At 31.5% G+C, this 21,623-nt stretch overlaps 1 protein-coding gene and 1 long non-coding RNA gene across 5 annotated transcripts; one reads left to right on the top strand and one right to left on the bottom strand.

Moving 5' to 3' along the window:
* Positions 1 to 2,452: 2,452 nt before the first annotated feature.
* Positions 2,453 to 10,047, bottom strand: LOC145109454 (paired amphipathic helix protein Sin3-like 2). Of its 3 annotated transcripts, XM_079046613.1 has the most exons (23): positions 9,832 to 10,047; positions 9,634 to 9,715; positions 8,858 to 9,100; positions 8,588 to 8,771; positions 8,416 to 8,514; positions 8,110 to 8,271; positions 7,770 to 8,049; positions 7,558 to 7,694; positions 7,405 to 7,474; positions 7,280 to 7,309; positions 7,021 to 7,199; positions 6,785 to 6,939; positions 6,572 to 6,699; positions 5,664 to 5,918; positions 5,190 to 5,549; positions 4,988 to 5,073; positions 4,313 to 4,810; positions 3,790 to 3,890; positions 3,537 to 3,675; positions 3,298 to 3,450; positions 3,046 to 3,206; positions 2,797 to 2,908; positions 2,453 to 2,715 (listed from the first exon to the last, which is right to left on the bottom strand). In XM_079046613.1, exons 2-23 carry the CDS (start codon positions 9,711 to 9,713, stop codon positions 2,581 to 2,583), a joined length of 3,747 nt encoding a protein of 1,248 aa, XP_078902739.1. In that variant the 5' UTR covers positions 9,714 to 9,715; positions 9,832 to 10,047; the 3' UTR covers positions 2,453 to 2,580. The 3 variants fall into 3 exon arrangements, with proteins under 3 accessions (XP_078902739.1, XP_078902737.1, XP_078902738.1); XM_079046611.1 differs by having other exon boundaries at positions 7,558 to 8,049; XM_079046612.1 differs by having other exon boundaries at positions 4,313 to 4,801; positions 7,558 to 8,049.
* Positions 10,048 to 12,165: 2,118 nt separating this feature from the next.
* On the top strand, positions 12,166 to 13,418 carry LOC145103675 (uncharacterized). 2 transcript variants are annotated; one of them, XR_013706794.1, is made up of 4 exons: positions 12,166 to 12,493; positions 12,618 to 13,002; positions 13,088 to 13,176; positions 13,327 to 13,418. It is a non-coding gene; the product is annotated as an uncharacterized LOC145103675 (long non-coding RNA). The 2 variants fall into 2 exon arrangements; XR_013706793.1 differs by having other exon boundaries at positions 12,166 to 13,002.
* Positions 13,419 to 21,623: the final 8,205 nt, after the last annotated feature.

The raw sequence follows: 21,623 nt of genomic DNA, 5'->3' as shown, positions 1-21,623 counted from the left end.
GTTCTTGTAAGGTTTGTTAATCAAGAATCACTACTCTAGATACAAACTAATTGTATAAATCAGTTGTTAAGTGTATTTGTTTATCAACAGGTGACAGGTCACGCGTGATGCTAATGGAACTACTTAAGGATCAGGCTTTATTGCATTTTCCACTTCTGAGAAAGCTTCTAGAACAGTAAGCAGATATTTGCATTTACTATTTTTATTATATTCGAATAGTATATGTAAAAAGTTAAAATTGTGTATCTAATTTTATAGTTGAATGAGATGAATGGAAAGATGGTTGCTAGCAAGCCTCTTTATGTTGCATTTTCTACACACAAAGAAATCAGAAGGGCAAGATTGCAGGTTTGTCTACTTTTTTTTTGTATACTGGATTTGTTGCATATATAGAAAAACTGAAAAAATATTTTAGTGGTTAAATTTGATTGCTTGCAAGCCTTTTTATGTTGCACTTTTAGTTATTTCTTGTTATGAATTCCAACAAGCTATAAAAACAAAACTTTTTAATAGTTAAATCACATAGAAAAACTAAAAAAGTATTTGAGTGCTTAAATATGAACATTCATCCTGTTGCATTCTAATAGAACTTTTGGTGCTATTGGAACTAGTAAACTCAATTCATAGTTTTTGGGTATGCCAAAAGGACTTGGATTTTGCAGACCAACTTCAAGAATTGGACCTAGTAGTTGCAGTTTAAGAACAACATTTCTTTATTATTCTTTTAAGAAAAGTTAGTTTCCTTTATTAGGTTACAAACATGAAAACATTTCTTTATTATTCTTTTAAGAAAAGTTAGTTTTCTTTATTAGGTTCAAAACATGAAAATGGAATTGTCCCATTTATTTTTGCAAAATTCAATGCCAAATTGAAACCTTTCTAAGTTGGATGTTTTTGTGTAATTTACTGTGTTTTTTTTGTAATGATGACGGTAGAACTGTAAGTAAGGTTTTGAAAACCAGCATTCTTAAAGAATATGAACTTGGTAAAGATTCTAATATGAACTATTATGCAATAATGTAACATTGTTATTTTTTATATCAGTATATTCTGTCAAAATTACTATAATTTGTTTTATTATTTGTCATATTAAATCATTCTCACAGATTTTTATTCTACATAATTCGATTTGCAGTTATTCTCATAGAATGTGTGAAGGGAATGTGATGATCAAAGGCTTCAAGAAGTTTTTTTAATCAAAATATGTATAATTGTATTAAAATATATAAGGCTATTATTCTGTAAGAATATGTATGAATCAAATTTCTGATGTTGGTGAATATATAAGGATCTTGTTATTTTTCAACTATGGTTCAAGATTGTTGTCATTTTTCAAGAAGTTTGTTTAATAAAAATATGTATTCTGTCAGAAATGTGTATCCTAACGTTCTTATAAAATATTATTCTAACAAAATATCATTCTGACAGAATACAATCGGATAGAATTAAAAAATACGTTAGAATTAAAATTGAATTAATTAAAAAATCAGGTAATTCGTAAAATCGGATTTTTAAAATTAATAGAATTTATGATCCCTTAAAATATGCAAATTTCCTTTATTAAATCTATATTAATTGACTAAAATACTCTTCTAGTTAAATTAGATGGTATTTTTCAATTATATTTAATTCAATAATATGTATTAATCACTTTCTTAAAATATGTAAAATGATTGGCCCACATTTATGCATACAATAATACAATAATTACTTTGAATAGAATAACCTAAGCCTATATATATATATATATATATATATATATATATATATATATATATATATATATATATTAGGACTTTATGAAAAAAAAATTCAAATATTAGGATTTTCTACAGATTTTCCAAAATTGAAAATATAACAAAAACAAAAGAGCAAACTATAAAAAGTCGCTAACATTTTGGTCGACCAAATTTTATAGTTTTTTCACTACATAGACCACTTTTAACATTAATGGTTACAGTAAGAAAAAAAAATTAAGTTTAGTGATTTCGGTGAATATTTTAACAATAAATATTCCATTAAAACCATTAATGTTTGACAAAATTTTCTATTGTGGTCGCTTAGAGTTTAACCTGCTATAACCTATAGCAAATCACATCTTATCAGAGTGATACAAAAGAATTTTCAAACATGGGTGGCTTCATTGACAAACTTTGAATTTTATGTTATTTGCCCAAATAAAAAATAAAAAGTAGGATGCTATAATACCCACAAAAAAAATGCCTTTTATTTTCTTGAATTTAGCTCTTTTATTATTTCTAATATACTGTTAATTATTAAATTTGGTTCCTACAAAATGAGTGATTTTTTTCAACACAACCCTTACCTTTGGTTTTTAGAAAACATCAGCCCATTAATATCACTTAAATCATAACACTAATAATGTATTTAAATGGGTTATACGATATATCAGTTTACTCATATAAAAAGACGTAAAAAGAAGACTTGGAAATTAGCAAAAATAAAAAATAAAATAAAATTAACTTATAAGTAACAAAATTGTTCTTAATGTTATCGTATACCAAATTATCAAATTAACAATCTCTGTACACAAGTGAACAAACCCTAAACTAAGCCCCTCTACTCTTTTGCTAGTGAGGCATCTAAGAATCTGTGAAACCTTTCTACATTTGTTTGACTTTTATTCCCACATGATGATGGACTTTTTCGTCTTTCTCGAAAAAAGTCATCTTCTGTATCCAGAACATACGATATCTGCCATTTCATATTAAATCCATTATATGATTTTGTATTTATTTATGTAGATTAAATTATTTTATAAAAAATAAATTGTACCTTTGATGAGCAACAAGACATCTTATACTCCAAACCATTCACCACATGAGCACCTTCCATGGCAACCGATAAAGCACAAGATTCATCCATCTCCATGAATCGCCTTTTATTTCTGTTCGTATGTTTCCATTCAAATTTTATTATACCATAAATAATACACAAATAACAAAAGTAGAATGTCTATAATTTGGTAGATTTTTCAAAATACAATATCTTAATAAGAAAAGTAGAATGATTTTATTTTGTTACCTTTTCAACATAATGCCCGATTGTTTTTTTGCATTAACAGCAGAAAGAAAATCTTTATGAAGATAAGCTGCAAAATTAGAATCTACAGAAACTGGAACCACTTCTGGTTTTTCAATCCCATCATCCATTAGTTGAATAGTCAAACGAGAAGGCCAAGATGACTGTAACAAAATAAATAAATAAATAAGGCCTCACCAAATATACAGTAATTTTAAAAACAAAAAAAAAAAAAAAAAAAAAAATACAACTTACACATTGAAATCTGTAAATATTCTCATCATGAAGGACAACATGGGCGTTTTCGTAATATACCGAATCGATAAATTTCTCGGGTTTTCGAGATTTTTCGTATTCATATAATTGTAGAAGTTTATTATCGATCTCGTCACCTACAACACTTTGAAGCTGCACACACAAGGGAGTAATTAGATAATTTAAATTACAACTTTATTAAAAAAATGAGGAAAAAAAAAGTGTAGAGAAATAAATACCTGTTTGACGATTTTGTAAATTAGTTTATCCAATGTGAATAAAATATATGATTGATTTCCAAAAATGGCGCGACAATCGTCTTCGAATTTTGCATTGTCAGCAACACCATCAAGTAATTTGTAAAGAGAGGTCATAAATCTGTTATAATGAATCATAATGGTATCGCATTAGAGGTCAAGATTTGATATAATAAACTAATAATAATATAATGTTTTATTTAAGAAGAATATATATTTAAAGTTGAATTATTACATGGAGTAAAGATCAGAAGGGGAAGAATCTTTTGTGGTTTTTCGTTTTGCTTCAGCTGATATTGAATTGAGCTTTGCAGATAAAAGTCTGTCGTATAATACCTGAAAGAAAATTGATAATAAAATATAATATTTGATAAAGACATAAAGTAAAGATATAAAGAAACAAAAAGGGTGTTTGGATTTGCATTCTGGAAGCGATTGTGATATTGAATAATCAAGAATCAGATAATCAGATGTAATAACACTTTTTTTTTATCAAAGTCAAAAAAGTAGTACTGAAAACGTTTTTTTTTTTGGAAAAAAGTTTAAAATCATAAAATTTTAAAAAAACATTGTGTAATTAAAAGTTTCATAAATAAAAAAGGATGCATTAAAATATTGAAATCCATTCCATGATGGAACCTTTGCCTAAGCAACAAAGCTTAACAAAATGGAAGGAATTGGATTCCTTGGGGAATTGTCCATTCCATTCCATCAAGCAAAACAGATAAAAATAAATAAAAATAAAAACGAATTCTTACTTGATGAAGCCTAAAAAGTGTATAAAACGCATCATTCCCGTAAAAAACACGGGAATCTTTTTTTTCACCACCACTTGAAGAAGAAGAAGAAGAAGCTACACATTTCGCCAAGGGCTTAACGGTCCGTAAAAAATGCTCAGATGGTGGTAATAAATACACGGAATCCTCAATTCCATTCCCTTCTCTTTCACTTTCCGGTTTACATTCCTCCTCCTCCTCATCCTCATGCTCCTCCTCCCTGGAACCACCGGATTCATCGCCGGAGATGTCATCACCGCCACCGGAAACATCTTCACTGTCTTCATCCTCACCATCTGCTTCCAATTCCCCTTTATGTGTCCCATTCTCATTGTCTTGATAGGTTGAAAAATTGACCTCATCTGAATCATGATTAGGTGATAATTCCCCCTCTTCTTTCTCCACTTTTGATGACTCACCAGGATTTCCATTTCCCATTGTTATACATCTTATACTACTACTATCCATGGGCTGCAATTTCTAAATAAAATAAATTATTTTTTTAACTTAATACACAAAGTAAAGAAATTTATATTTTTTAAAATAATGGTTTCTCACAACTTTTCCTCAAAAAATATATTCATCTAGCAATTTGTATAAAAGAAATGTTAACTAAAAATAACATAGATAAAAAAAATGGGTGATATAAAGTTTTACCTGTGACACAGGAACCTCATGAATATTTGACTTTGCTTCATGACCATTTTCAGTAGCATTACTTGGTCTAGTAGTCGCCTCACGCCCTTCAAAAACCATTTTCCAAATTTAAAAAAAAAAAAAAAACAACACAAGTTAATTTAATTGCATATATACATGTTTACTAAAACTATTTCCAAATTGATCCCCATGTTCTTCTTACCACCCTGTTTGTCTGGTTGAACTTGAAGCCCATCTTCCTTTACCAAAGTAGTATCTCCATTTACCAAAATACCCTTTCCTGAATCTGACACACTGCATTCATCTCGTGATTGGACACCAAGCATTGCTTCCAAGAAACTTGTCCAAAGATTCAAAACTTTGTTGGATTGTTCTTTTGTTGTGCAAATCTCTTCACATGAATATTTAATAAGTTTGAATGCATCTTCATGAATATCATTATCAGAATATTCAAATTCAAGATTTGGCATGATGGAATGTCGGTTTCCAGCAGCAATGGAAAGAAGAATATCTTCATCTGTCTGACTCTTTCCCTTTATTTCCTTAATCTCACTCACCAATGCTGTTTTCAAAACAATAATAAAAAAATAAAAAAAATAAAAAAAAAAGTCTTTAAAAGTTAAAACTCCACACCCATGATTTTTTTAAAAAGAAAGTAGTAGCAAAGTTTAGTTACATTTTATGCTGAGATTCTTTGAATCTTGTTGCTTGAAATAGAAGCTTCGGTGATCGAGTGATTTGTAATGATTTTTTGCATATATTTCAGCCCAAACTTTATTAAAATCTGATTTACATTTTGTCCACTCATCTTGTTTCTGTTTGAGGCGATTTAACATAACAGGCAATGAAGCTGATGGATTTCTTCTAAGTGTTTCCATGGCATCAAGACCATGATCACCATATAATCTCTCCATGCATCTCAAATTCAGAGCTACAATAATTTTATAAAAATGATCAAGTATTAGAATAGAGTAAATTACATTTTTGGTCCCTGAGAATAGCTGAAATTTGCAAGTTTGGCCCTTTTTCGATGTTTCATAACAATTTTTTGGTCCATGAATCATTAAATCTAACTACACGTCTGTTAGTTTTTCTAAATAACCCATTTTGCCCTTGGACCATAGGGATGAAACATGAAAAAAGAATAGTAACACATGGATCAAACTTGTATTCTTCTCTTATTATTGGTTAAAATAAAAAAGGGGCATATAATATATTTAGTATATGCTGTATTGAACTATTTGTTAATATAAGTAATTACAAAATTTATTATTTTGCTACTAACATTACATTTGAACAACATAGAAACACAATTACAAATCATAAAAAATAGACTACATTTTTGACCCCTATGGTACTGTTTTTTGCTAGACCCTGTGGTCCAAGGGTAAAATGGTAATTTTGTAAAAAAAAACTAACAGACAAGTAGTTAGATTTAACTATTCAGGGTGGGTCTAAATAAATACAAAACATCGAATAAGGACTAAAACTGCAAGAGAACTTTTTGGGACCAAATATTTTATAAAAAAAAATAAATAAATAATACCAAAAATGTAATTTACTTTAAATAATACTAATAAATACCAGTGAAGTGGTCTTCTATACGGATGGGAGTTTCTGGAGTGATTGTCTTGTTGTTAATGCTGTTCAATAATTCCTCAACACGTTTTGCAGTTGAACTTACAGATTCCAACAACATATCTAGTTCAAACCTGGTGGAATCATAAAAACAATAAGTCCCTTTATAAAAAAATAATAATATATCTTTTTTTCTTTTTAATCATTCTTTAAAAATACCTGTCATCCTCACATCTGAAGAGACTCTCTTCATATTGGTTTCTACGCATATGTTTAAAAGAATAATCCTCACTACCAGAAGTCACAGACACCCATAAATCATTTAACACTTGAGTACCAAGTTCTGATCTTTGACTAACTGATGGGATTGGATACTGTAAAACATTAAAAAAATTAATATAAAACAATTTACAAAATGAAAAAGAAAAGTGAAAAAAGGTGAAATATAGACTGACGTCATCAGGAAGAAGTCTGTAACTAGGAGTACAACGTTGACAATCAGATAAGTCGAGTTCTTGAATAGATTTTGCCCAATATTTCTCTTTGTATTTGTCCTCTTTTGCAGCATTATGATCCCTCTCTTTCTCATCTGTCCTAGTTGATTTCGATGCATGCCCTTCATTCCATAAAGATTCTGTCAAAAAAAAAAAAAATTGAATTTCAGCCAATAAAGAATCAATTATAAAACTGTAAATTGAGAAAAAAAAAATTTACTTTTGTCCATAACACCGGCGAGAAATCCATCTGGAAACAAGATAAGTGTCAAGTGTCAACCAAGGGGTGATTAAAGGGTAAAAAAGTAATTATTCAAAAGTTGACTAGGTAAGTTTGACTTTCACCTATATTTCCCCCCAAAAATGTTCTAAACCCTTCCATAAGATCCGGGTGCTTTCCAAGTAGATCAGAAACCTTAAAGAAAAAAAAAAGTTGCAAATATTAAACTGTATTCCAATATTTAATACATTAAATAAAAAGAGCATATATTTACATACCAAGCTTTGCAATTCCTTTCTTGTAATTATATCAGTGGTGTAGATATGAAGACACTTCAAGAATGCTTGATAATCATCATGATTACGTAACCTATCCTTCACTTTCTCACAGAAACTAAATTCTGCACTGTACATATCTGTAAATAAATAATTAATTAAATAAATACCACAATGTCTTGATAAAGATATACACATTAAAAGAGTTGACTCACTTTTTAGGGCATCTTTATCACCATATGGAGCAGAACCTGAATGGACTCCAAAATCTTCAGATTTTCTTTTTTCAAGACGAATCATGTCATCCTTCTTGTTATTAGTATCAAGATGAGTCTCTTTATAATCTTGATCAGAATTTCTCCTATTCTGATTCTCAGATCTCTTTCTTTGATCTTTTTGAAGTCTCATTGCTGTTTTATCATCTTCATCAATATCACGGTTTTCAAGATCCCTATCAGCATGTGAAACAATGCCCCTATCTCTCCGGTTTCGTTGCTAATTCCATCAAAAGGTTAGTCCCTCATAAAAAATAAATAAATAAATAAATAAACTTACCTTGTCTAATTGTGTTTGTTTGAGTGGAGTCATAGCTGAGCTTCGTTCATCATAACGGTTATAAGAATGTCTACCAAGTGAAGCATGATGTGCAGAAGCATCTGGTAAAAATCTTGTGAATTCATCAAGAAGATCGCGTTGATCTTCAAAAAGTGAGGCAACCTGGATAGATAAATGATAAAAAAGTGAGACAAAAATCTTGTCTATTTGTGTTTGTTTAAGACTTAAGTTTAAGTTTATTATTATTCCAACCAAGTTTATTGGTTAATACTATATCATTTTGAGGAAAAGCTTACAGAAGATCACCTCATGGTAGACTTCTTTGATGCCCTTGTGTTCTCTTCGATACATGTTCAAGATTTCCAAAAATGACTTGTAAACGCGATCATCGTTTTGGAAACGATTCTGAAAACCATAAACATTAGAATGTACATATTATTATAAATTAAATGTTGACATATAAAATTTGTGATTTCACCTTTATTTTGTTTACAAAGCTTATAGCCTCTTCAAACTCTACTGTTCTTTTTGGTGGAGGCTCGTCCTCTTCAATTACAGTAATTTCATATCCTTTGGGCAAAAAAGTGTTGAACCCAAAAATTAAATTATTGTGCCCTTTAAATAATGCTTTGACCCTTGCGATAACACCAGTAGTATCGATTCTGCACCAAATAAGTAATCAAATGAGTCACAATATATATATCATTTTAATGTCAAAAGCAAAACTTTTGATTAAATATTTATGTACCTTTGAGCTTTGAAATCTTTCATTACATCAAGAAACATGTCATATTTTTCTCTTTGGTCATGGAACATGTCTTTAACTTCTTTTAGATATGTTAATGCATCATTGGTGGTGAGTTTTTGTGCACTACTACCACCTCCTGCCCCGCCGCCGCCACCACCACCGCCACCTCCTCCTCCTCCTGCACCCGCCCCTCCCCCTACCTCCCCTACTCCTTCATCTCCAGGGACATGAGGTTGACCATATCTTCAAACAGAAAATAAAAGTATAAGTGAGTTATCTTGGTATATCATAGCATATCATATGTTTAAAAAAAAGTTGTAAATTGCACATGCAATCCTTTAAACATAACCCCCAAACCCTAAAATACAAGGAACAAAAATCTAAAGTGCACTTGTTGATTTCTGGTGGTAATAACAAAAAATTATGCACAAAAATAAGAAATTTAACATGATATGGTTCATATCCAGATAAGAAAATATCAAATACCACAGTCTATTCAAGGTTTTATGGTAGATGTGACCCAAAAACCAAATCAGTTCAATTACAAAAATTGATGCACGACAATATCAAACACGATATAGATCCAAAAATTTCAGAATTAGCCCTACATAAACTTCAAACAAATTCAAAGTCAAACGATTTAAGCGAAAAAAAAAACATCTAAGCCAAAAATAAACCATCACAGACACATTTGAACATAATCAAACACGATAAACAAACAAAAGTAGAGAATAAATTCAATTCAATAAAAGAAAAAGAAAAAAGAGAAATCTTACGGTGGTTCCCCTCGAGGAGAAACAAATGGCCGCTTGAATTGAGAGTTGTTACTAAATACATCATCGCGCAATCGTTTCATCCCTTAAAGAAAACAATCACATAACAAGTCTTGTTAAAAATAAGCAACAATCACAAACAAATTGCTAATAGTAAATCGGTTTTTATGACATTAACAAAGAACAAAGAGAAAAGATTACCTGTGGAAGTATTATAACCCTCAGGGAACACAAATTGGGGAAGATCTAAGCACCGAACAAAATCAAACAAGTTGTGTTGCCTTTAGATCGAAGTCTGGTTGTTTTAGCAAAAACAAAACCAGTTTGAGAAGAGAAACGAAGAGGTGAAGAAATTTTTTGTATTGTAGGAGTAATTGTAATTGAATTTACGTGACACTACATTTATAATTCAGTATATCGTGGGTTTTATAGTAGCGATCGAAATCACAAAACAAAATAAAAATAGAGGTGGTTTTTATTCTGACGTGTGAGTTTATATTTTACAACAAGTAACACTTGGGCTTTCTAACTTTGAAAATCAATAATGGGTTTGGGCTTGGCTTAAGATTTGGGCTTAAACATTGGGGTGTATTTTTACTTGTAACTTACGTTTCTTAGTTGTTAGTTCTTATCTTACCTAACCCTTTATCATTATTTATTGGGCTTGATTTACATAAATGTGTTAAAACGGAGGGGTGATATTGTAAATATAATAACTTAAAATCAAGTTTGTTTTAACTTTTACGAGATCAAATTAACTCATATTCAGATTTGTTTGTAAAGTTTGGGTGTAGTATATATCTTAATGTTGATTAAGATATTGTTGTGGAAGCAATTTTAACTTCTTAAGTATGAACCATAATTTATGTTGTTGTAAATCATAAAAATTAGGAAAAAAAAATATTTTAATTAAAAAAGAAACAAGATCATTATGATATTATATAACAAAGGCTTAAGATGACAAAGGGAATATCATGGAGTGTAACCTGTTTAATTCAAGGTGAATTGATGAAGTGATTACTTTATGTGACTTCTTGCAACTTTTGATACTCGGTTTGAAGTTGAATAGGCGGGTTTTTGAGACTCGTCTATATAATAAAACTATAAAATGTGGAATCGGATTGTATTAAGATTTTAAGATCATACTATAGATCATGGTTTAGATAGATCTTAGTGAGATCGAAATCGTTTTTAGCTTGTAGGATTTTAAAATTGTAAAATCTTAAGATTGGGATATTAACAACTATGAGTTGATTGGTTATTTTGGGTTGTTTGATAATTTTGATAATTTTATTATTTGGAAGTATAGTAGGCATTATAAAAAATTCCAAAAAGGCGATGTAAGATTTATAAGTTTTTTCAAAAAAAAACATTACATAAAGACCATTCATTATGATATCTAATAAAAAAACCTTTATATTTTATATTTTTTTCGAAAAAAACCATATAATGTCATAAAGTATAATGTTTTTTTTATCATTTTTATAGAACAATATAACACTAAATGGTTAAAAGATTGTTAGAAATTTAGAACTGCTTTTATAAATAAATAAATAAATAAATCAAATTTCAAATGAATTTAATTAAAAGTCTGTTTTTATAATGGTATCTCCCTATTATAAGACTACCCCATTGGGGGTTTCCTACGAGCGACTCATTGAAAATACCTAAGAATAAAACAATCCTTGATTTGTGATCACGCATTGGAAATTAATTATTCCCACGTGTTCAATTTGATTAAAATAAACCAATTATATATAACATTAATTTTAGGGAGCTTTATCTACAGTGAAGTTTTGGCTTTTCGAATTCTGCCACGCAGCTTTGTCTTTTGTTCACTTTTAATTCTTCCGTTTTTGTCACTTTAGAATTTAGCCACACCAATTTTGGAAGTTGGCAATTTGGTCATTGCTCTGAATCACCGCCTTTCTCCTCCAATTACAATATCCACCGCCTCATCTGTTTAACTAATACAGCAGTCGAACATTCTCCATCTTCATTTTTTTGGCATGAGGTTGTCGACGAAGATGAACGGCGATTACAGGTCGTCACCGGCCTTCACCGTCGATTCTAGCAATTTGCAATTACTTCTTTGAAAGAAAGCCTTCCCTTTTTCCGACAAACGACCTACTCCTTATCTCTCTTCTCTCCTCCTTCATTCTCCTTCTGTCCCGTCAACCACTCACCACTGTTTCGTTTCTCTATTAACTCCGACGTATATCATCGATGTTGTAGTAGCCCTTCACGAAAGGAAATCTCAAAACCAGGTATGTTAATCTAAGCTATTTCTAAAACTCTAATTTCCATCTGCTCCATTTTTCTTTTGATAGACCCGTCTCTTGTACAACTACTCGATTTCCCATCGTCGCCTTCGACTTTTCTCCATCGGCGACGTCTTGGATGAAAGTTCTTCTCCATTTTCGATTTTAGGTATTTGCTTTTGCTTGCTTATGCTTCCGGTTGTTACAAAAAGACTTCAGGTATGTCTTTGCCCTAGCACCAACCCTATCTCTAACTGTGCTCAATCCTGCTTTCTCTTCGACCACCATCGCAGCACTACACCAGGCTGTCTTTGTTGTCACACCACATCAGCATAGGCCAAAATTTGTTGTGTGTGTTTTTAACCGGTGTTTTTCTTCCCTGCAGATGAAATTGATTGTAGATGGATGGAGAAAGAGAGATTTGTATGAATACTCTCCGTCACTGCCACTTCGTTGACACCTCAATATTTGGGTGTTGTCTGCGGTTCTCAATTTGTCGTCTTCGGTGAAGTCTGTAATTTTCAGATGGTGTCGATACTTCCTAGGGATTTTGATTCTCTCCATAAACCTCCGTTTCATGTCTCCTCTATCAATCAAAGCAGGTGATTCTAACTTCAACTTGGTTATTTTGTATAGGTTTTTACATGATTATTAATCAAAGCTACATCTTCATTTTAATCTTCTTTTTCTGAAGAAATTCAATCATTTACAACTACTATAAAGCAGGTAGGACGGAGAGTGCATTCCAAGTATTCGATGAAATGCTTCACATAGGTGTTTCTCCTACTGCGAAGACATTTTATATGATGGTAAGTGGGATTTTTGATGGAGAGTATTGAGATTGAGTTGGACCATGATATTTTCAATGATTTAATCATCGGGTGTTGTAAGAAGGAGAATGTACTCATGGATGTAGAAACCAAATGGTGGAGAATATTGAGTTTCTACTTTGTAATATACTTTTCACTATCATTCTTTTTGTTCTTTGTTCTTCTATATAACTATCAAATATTTAACATCAACATACTATTTTTAATATCTACCTGATGTGTTATACGACTTGGGCACTGGTGTTGAAATCTTTTCCCCATAGCACATCAATTTTGCCAAGGTTAGTACATGATCAATCATTATTCAATAATATATAGTAACCTAAATTGACCAATTTTAAAAACATGCTTCTTATTATTGATCAGGGTATGTTTGTGGTTGCTCCAAAACCAACAAGATAACCAATTTTATTCTCCAGTTGGTTTCAACTGTTTATTCATCAATGCAATGAAAGGTACAGTTAAGTTTTGAATTTACATTATCTATCCTTGTGGTTATATGCATTTTTAACAGGGAAACCAACAACATTAGCAAAAAGGACCGGTTTCACCCAATAACCATTTAAGTAACTAATTTACTTTTATGTGTATTGTTATTGCCTTAGCTATCTTTTAGATAGCAGAGAACGCATGAAACTGCAACCGGTGGAGCAGTCGGTCCAAAAAACAAGTGGGTGGTGCCCACAGGTGTAAATGTATTCATTATTGACTAGATTATATGGAAATTAATATGTATAATAATTTTGACCAAACTACCTTCATTGTATATATATATTGAAATAAATAATTACAAATTCAATCATTATATATATTGACAAAATTTTGTATAAATTTGACTTCTCTCTGGAGCTTTCAGTTGTGTTTTAATTTCATAATTTTTATCCATAGAAAAATGATGTTGATAATTAATATTCGGCTATATTGACACTTGTGCAAGGTTGAGGAGGGCATAGAGGTGTCGAAAAGTAGAAAGGGTGTTTGTCCACAGGCAATGAAGAATGAACATTCTTTATCAAGGAAGCATACATAAGAGCTGAGATTATCAGATGATGTGGAAGACATGAAGTCAAAACTCAGAGAACTTGATTCATTGCTTGCTTTCACAGGTCAACATTGTTTTGCTGTTCTTCATGCTTGTATTTATTTGGATTCAATGGTATTCGACCATGTTTGGTTCGGCCTTTAAGAATGGAATGAGTTTTCATCATAACTTTATATATTTATGTAAATTTTTATGATATTTTTTTGCAGAAAAAGCTTAGAAATAATCAAAACACAAGAACAAAATGACAGATGGGATTCCAATTCCTAACATATGTCATAGATAGTAACACTAATCAACATGTCATTTTAAACACTTAATCAACAACATACTTTACAAAGAAATACCTTCCAACCCCCGCAATGCGGGGGAATCTTCCCTAGTTAGTTTTTATACCAAAAAACAATTTTTGTTTATAAGTAAATTTTATCTTTAATAAAAAATAAAATAAAACATATCAAAATACCTAATTTATTTTTCACTTCAAAATAAGACTAATATTGATATAATTTTATAAATATAAAATTTTAATATAAAATAGGTTGGGTTGGGTTGCTAATAAATGTAAATAATTGGATTAGATTGTATAAATGGAAAAGAAATAAATTAGTTTTTTTATAGAAAATTTTGGTTGGGTTAATTGCTAATAGGGATAGGGATAGTCTAATAAAAACTCTTTGCCACGTGACATCTCTTTAGTCTCATAAAGTTTTGGGAACTATATTTCCACAGCTCTTTTTTATATATCCATAGATTTTTAAAGGAAGTTGACAATAATGCCCTTCATTTATATTTAGTATATTTAGAATGTAAACCACACCTGGCATCTTAGGAACTGATTTTAAGTAAACCATTAGACAACTCCAACCGACCTGCACAATTGTGATTTGCAGACCAAATAAGTTGCAACTGACCACTGCTATCTTCAACGCCAAAATGTGAGAATGAACAGTATCCCACAAAAATGGTGGGACTATTCATAAATGGCAAATATACTGATTAATATAATAGTGTTAATATATATACAAATAATTCATTTTAAATTAAGTAAGATTGAAGGGTTTCAAGACTTCTGCATTGCTGCCATCGCTTCTTCTTTCCCTCAACTTCAGCTGTTAATTTTTTAAGTTTATTCTTTCCTCCGGTGACCTCAACTTTTAATTCTTTTCTCCGGCGACCCAACTGTTAAAGATTTTATTCTTTTTCTTTTTGAGATGGAAAACTGAAACGGAAACGGGATATTGAAATTTGGATACCGAATTGGTGGTTCCAGTCTTCTTATTTCATTTGACGACCAAAGTGTATCTCGCTCTACATTTTGGAGATGGAAAATTAAAACGGAATTGGGCACCAGAGAAACTCTTTTATCTGGTTCTCACCTTTGAAATAAATGAAAATGAAGATGCACAATAGAGAGTTCTCGGTAGAGTGGGAAATTGGGAAAGCGTAATCTGTGTTTTCAAAGGAATGGCAAACAGTGGGGATGAAAGACTTGGAACGGAGACGACGAATAAATCAAACAGCTGTAATAGTCGGTACTAAAATTGCCGACGGGCGGCATCTGCAAGCACAAACAACAGGTTGTGAACAGCGATTGTCACAGCCTCGTGAAGCGATGGGGTGATCCTTCTTCTTTAAACCCCAGACTGATTATTGAGAGAGGAGATTTCCCGATGATTTTCCATTTGGATGGGATGAGATAAGGACGAAGCAGTCTTTGAGATACGAGATACGAGATACGGAAAGAAGCAGTTTTGGAATAATATTCATTTCATCCTAAATATAAATGAAGGGTAAAATCGTCAATTTACTTAAAGAATCGTGCATCAATCAAAAATAGCTCTTTCACCTTGAAAACTTGCACGATATTAATTTTGTTCCTCAATTTAGCTCCTTTAAATCCGGCCAATTTATCTTCACTCTTCAACTTACTCTTAAATTTTGAATTCGTTTCTCCTTGTCCATTTTAGAAGAAACCCTAGCACCAAAGATCATTAATCTCCTCCTACTTTTAGTTCAAGAAGCAAGAACCGATAGCCGAAAATAGGAAAAAAAAAAAAAAAAAAAAAACAAAGCTTTTGCTCCGAACAGCCACCACCGTCGGGATTTAGCCTACCGCCCCGACCACTTTCCTCTATGTAATCCGCCATCATCCCACACTTTTGAGGTTTTATCTCACATTTTACATTAAAAAGTTTGATTATTTTACCATTTTTTGGTTCGGTCTAAACCCCTTTCTCTTCATAGTGCTTGGTATCCACTCACACACAGTTTTATGAAATGTTTATTTGCAATGAACATCTTCGAATGACCTTTGATGATCGTGTTGTTGTTGTTGGGTAATATTTTAATCCATGAGAAGATGAGATAACTCAAGTACCTTTTTGTTTTATTTCTGCAATCTAAGATTCATAATTTTTCCTGGTTGTAAAGAGAAGATGAGATAAATGGTGAGTTTGAGTTTGACGTCACCACTGACTTTGATCTATGTATTTATGATGAGTTTTGTGGAGAGAGATAGTACTAATATTCTTCATGGTTTTCGCTTCTGGTATGAAAACAAAGGTTTGCGGATGGAAATGATTTTTTCATCTATTGGAAAAAGGTTTTCAGATTTGCATATTTATGGTGTTAAATCATCCTGCAATATAGTTTTGTATCTATGGATTTCTTTGGTTTAGATTTGTTTTTATAATTATGTGTTTTAGGTTTTGATAATACAAATAATATAGTGAATGAAATGAAACTGGAAGTGTTTTTTTTTTATTCTAGAAAAGATCTGAATCTTTGTTTTTTTTTCAAGATTTGTTGGTAAAGTTTTACATTTATGTTGTTTTTTACGATAAATAATTATAATGAATGGTAAAGATTTGCATGAGAAAAAAATATTTTATAATTGAAGAGAAAAAGGGAGGCTTAAGATAACAAACATCTTCCTACATTTCGTAATTTTTGCTACTTTGTATATTGTTACTTTGTATGTGTGATGTGTATGTTAGACATGTTATGATAAATCCATTTGTCTAATATTTTTTTTAATATTTATAGGAAATTCGGCTTTTTTGAATGTTTGAACATGAATATTGCCTCACAATGGGGTTCTTTCAATGTATGTAAGTATGTAAGATCCTTTAACTGAGAAGAAAGTTGTGAACATGATGCGAGAGATAATGGGATTTTTTGGATGTACATAACTTGAAACACATGAAGAAAAAGGGTTTATACGTTTTAATTTTTATTTACCATTTCAAGGATTAAAATTTTGTTACGATTCACTTTTTACATAAGTTAGTTTCAGTATTATTTAATTATCTATCAAATTTATTTATTATATGTAAATATGTTTGTGTTATGCTAATATTGATGAATGCTTTAGACATATTGAAATTAGGCTGCTGGGAGTGGGCTGCGGTTCGGAACCGCACTCTTGCCACCTGGACCGCAAACACCACCCCCTGGGTGCGGTTTCCTGTGGTTTTGGCCGCAATGTAGCTAGAAAGGACCGCATGTTGTGATTGGTTACTGCCATGTTGACCGTTGAACGGTCCTTGCAACTGAATTGATTTAATTTTTTTTTTACTTTACTGTATATATATACTTACCATTTTTATATAACCTTCAACCAAAATCCTTACAATTTTACTCTCTTTTCCTCCATTTTTTTTTGAAAATGTCTTTTTCCAAAAGGCCCAGCAAAGAAAAAACACCCGTCAGAAACACCACAACCCCAATACATTCATTTTGATCAACCGATTTTTCGCCTCCGTATTACCATTATGGCGGTATGCTTCAGTATTTTCCACAACGACCAACACAACCACTACCACAAACACAACCACTACCACAAACACTACCACAACCCGACACATATTTTAATCCATTTGATTTTTTGTCTCAATCCGAGTTTGTTCAATAAACACAAACACAACCACAAACGGTCGTTTTTTATTCCGAACCGGAATTCGTTACAGAAACTCAACCCACTCGAGCAGCAACTAAAAGAAAAGAGAAGGCGGAGGCAAAATGTTGGGAACCCTTGGAAGTGTTAGTGTTGGCACAATCTTGGATCGATATTTCAGAAGATGCGACTGTTGGAAAAGACCAAAAGCATGATCGCTTTTGGATTCGCGTTTTACATAGGTTCCATAAATGAATGAACCGTGGAGAATACCGTTCAAAACATCAAGTTTACTCGAAATGGGGGAAGATGAACAAGGAAATCATGTTGTTTAATGATTTGTATAACAACATGAAACGTCAATGGAAAAGTGGAGAAAGCGATGATGTCATTTTGAGGAAAGCGTTGAAAGTATATCAAAAAGAAAATCTGAAGGCTTTCAAGTTTCTTGAAGTTTGGAATTTTGTGAAAGATAACAAGAAATGGCAAAGTAGCAAAACATCAGACGAGCATATTGACAGTGGTTCAAAACGCAGCAGAACATCTGAGTCCGACCACACTACATCAGATGCTCGTGTTCAATTTGATCTGAACGAAGATGAATCTGTTCCAGTTTCACCACCTTCCCGACCAATGGGAAGAGACAAAGCAAAAAAGCAAAGGCAAAGGCAAAGGCAAAGCGTCGGATTCAGATGAGTTGAAAGAAATGGGGGCCGACATGAAGGGTATAAAAGATAGAATGGACAAGATTTTGCAAATTGCTTCTGAAGGAGAGCTTCGGAAACAAAGGGACAGCGACATGCGAGTACTATCGTTGGACACGTCGAATATGACCGGGGACGAGCTTCAAGTTGTTTTGGCGATGAAGGAGGAAGTGAAAAAACGTTACGCAAATCGTGACTAATTTCTAGTTTTTTTTCATGTTTTTAATCGTTTGGTGTGTTTTTTTTTAATAAGTTGTAGGTTTTATGTTTCTAATATGCTTTTCTTAATTTTTAGGTTTTTTTTAAGTTAAGCAATGTATGGTATTTGTATTTTTAATTAATGAAATATTATCTTTTTAAAATTATGTTTTTTTATTAAAAAAATAAGTTTTATTAAATTAAAATAGTTAAAATAAATAAAAATAAATAAAATAAAAGTGTGGCACCACTCCCTTGGTGTGGCAAGAAACCACACTTGTGTGGTAAAAAAATGACGTGACGCTTATGTGGCGGTGAAGGGAGTGTGGTTTCGGTGGCATCACTCCCTCCGACCTTATTGGCTTGTGTTATTAAAGTCAGATTTCGATGTATGGGTACAAAAGCCTTTTGGTTTCAAGAAATAAGATTGTATTTTGTATTATATAAAAATAAATGAATACATACCAAGTTAAATTGTTATTAGTTACAGTCTATCTATCTATCTATCTATCTATCTATCTATCTATCTATCTATCTATCTATATATATATATATATATATATATATATATATATATATATATATATATATATATATATATATATATATTCTCAACATCTTTTGGTTTATTTGTAAAACTTATTATGTTTTGTGAAGCCCTTAATTTATTACAAATGTTTATATAGGAAATTAACTCTTACATATTTTGGGTAAAAAAACTAGTTTCAAGCTTCATGGAAATGTATTTTATTGCACAATTGGTTTTCACGCACAAATATTTCCCAATTCAAATTCCCAATTTCCTTATGCCGTGAATAAAATGTATAGTATGTTCAAGAGTCATATTAAAGTGATATTGCTAATTAACATATGATATTAATGGGTCACACTAACAACAACTTGATATAAATAATTGATTATTTATTAGAAACCGATTTTAATAAATATTCAATAAAACTCTTATAATTAAATTGAAAATTATTTATTTCATGAAAATAATAATTTTCATTAGCAAGTAATATTATATAATTCATATGGTTGAATTAATATGTCATGTACAATATTTTGGATCATGAGGCTTTTTGTCTTTTACTTAAATGTTAAGGTTTATATTTTATAAACTTGGGTTTTATAAAATATACAATTTTCTTCTCCTTTTGTTTATTAAATCCAAAATATGCTTTAAGGACAAGGGGATGGTGCTTTGACTTATTTAATCAAAAGTAATAAGAGGCATGGGGGGACAATCTAGCTAGTAGATGCATGAGTGCTTAATGGTTAAAGACTCATGAGTATTGTGCATGCTTTAAAAAGGTGGAGAAGGCTTTCACGTGTTGTTGGTTCATCTCTCTAAAACCGTAACATGTAGAGTGACATGAGTTCTCTCTTTTGTTCATCTTTCCTTGAATATTACTTGCTTTTACATGCTCTATTTAAGTTCATATTGGTTATGAACTGAAAGCTTAAGGGTTTAAGAGTTTATAGACTAGCATCTACATCAAGTTGAGTCATTGTTGGTGTCTCAAATGTTTCATCTTCTTTATCAACTTCCAAGCCTCCTAAGAGGATCCAAAGAACAACAAAGGTTGTTATTTCTTCATCATTTCTATGGTTGGTGTTTAATCTTTCTATAACTTGTAAGAAGATCCTTGGTGGGTATAAAATTAAAGTCTTGCGTTTGCCATATTTTATAGTTTTTGAAACTATTTTTGAACTAAAACCCAAACATTGGTATCAAGAGCCACCTTGCAAGTTTGGTTAGATTTTTTAGATTTTTGGAAATCTTAGTTTTTTGATAATATGGATAACTTGTTTTTATATAAAAAATAAGTTCATACATATTTTCTATGACAACTTTATATTTGTTATTTTATGTGACAAAAGTTTCATGCATCTTTTGTCATTTAAAGTTGTCTTAGAAAAACAAAAGTTGTTTTATGTGTATGTTGATGTGTATAATGTGCATAAACTAGCCAATGACCTTTATGATTGTTGTGTTATTGTGTTTGTTATTTTTGTTATAAAAATGGTTGTAATAATTTATTTATTTATATGATATGTAATAATTAAATTGATTAATTTTCTTGGTTATTTTTGTAAAGTAATAGATTAGTTTTTAGAAATAATTTATTTGTACAAATATGTAACAAGAAATGAAGTTGGAGCCATTTTTTGAAGACAAAAATATAATTTTCGAGTTCATCATGTGATGGGCAAAAAGATGACGCTTTCTGAAAAGTGTCATGAATGCAACAAATTTTTCTTTAAAGAAGCCCTTCAAATCTTTTGCAAGCAATGGATGTTTACTCAAGTGGAAGCTTATACAACAACATTACAAGAAAATTTTTGGTCCCCTTAAATGTTTTTTTAGGAATGGACTTGACATCTTTTGTGTTGGCTCACAAAATTGTCATTAGTTTGTTATGTTTATGCACATATCTTTTTATGCATGTGTGTGTTTGTAGCACTCGGTTCCTGGTATGTAATTTATTTGGTTGTATTTTGCATTTTGGCCTTGGACTCGGCGAGTTGAGGTCCAACTCGTCGAGTCGGAGCGTATTGGACACGGAAGTTTAATGACCTACTCGACGAGTCCGCGTCCGGACTCGGCGAGTAGGCGCTGTCCGGACAAAAACCCTAGATGAGGGTTTGCACCTTATTTAAACCACTTATTCAGCCTCCTTTTCGTCCCCAAAGCTTCCAGGACTCCCCATAAGCAAACCCTAGCCGTTTTTTAGAAGAACTAAAGCATTTTGGTGGATCTTGCTAGTTGTGACTATAAGGAGGAAGGGAAAAGCTTAAGGAAACAAGTGAAGACCAGGGGGAAACCGAGTTTGTGCATCTTCCACGGTTCATTGGAGGTATAAAGTTGTAACCTTGCTCTTTCATTTGATAGATCCCTTTTGGGGAGATTTAGGGCTTTTATAAGCCATTTTTGGTAACCAACCATGATTGCAAACATGGTTGGGGGTTGAGGCTTCGGAATCAGGTCTTTAAGGGAGTTACAAGGCAGATTTGGGTTGCTTTTGCACCCAAGGAAGGTCCCATGCATCATAAGAG

Source organism: Lactuca virosa, chromosome 4 (assembly GCF_052849685.1).
Source record: "Lactuca virosa cultivar CGN04683 chromosome 4, Lactuca_virosa_CGN04683_v6, whole genome shotgun sequence".
Taxonomy (NCBI): Eukaryota; Viridiplantae; Streptophyta; class Magnoliopsida; order Asterales; family Asteraceae; genus Lactuca; species Lactuca virosa.
This window is presented reverse-complemented; position numbering and strand designations above follow the sequence as displayed.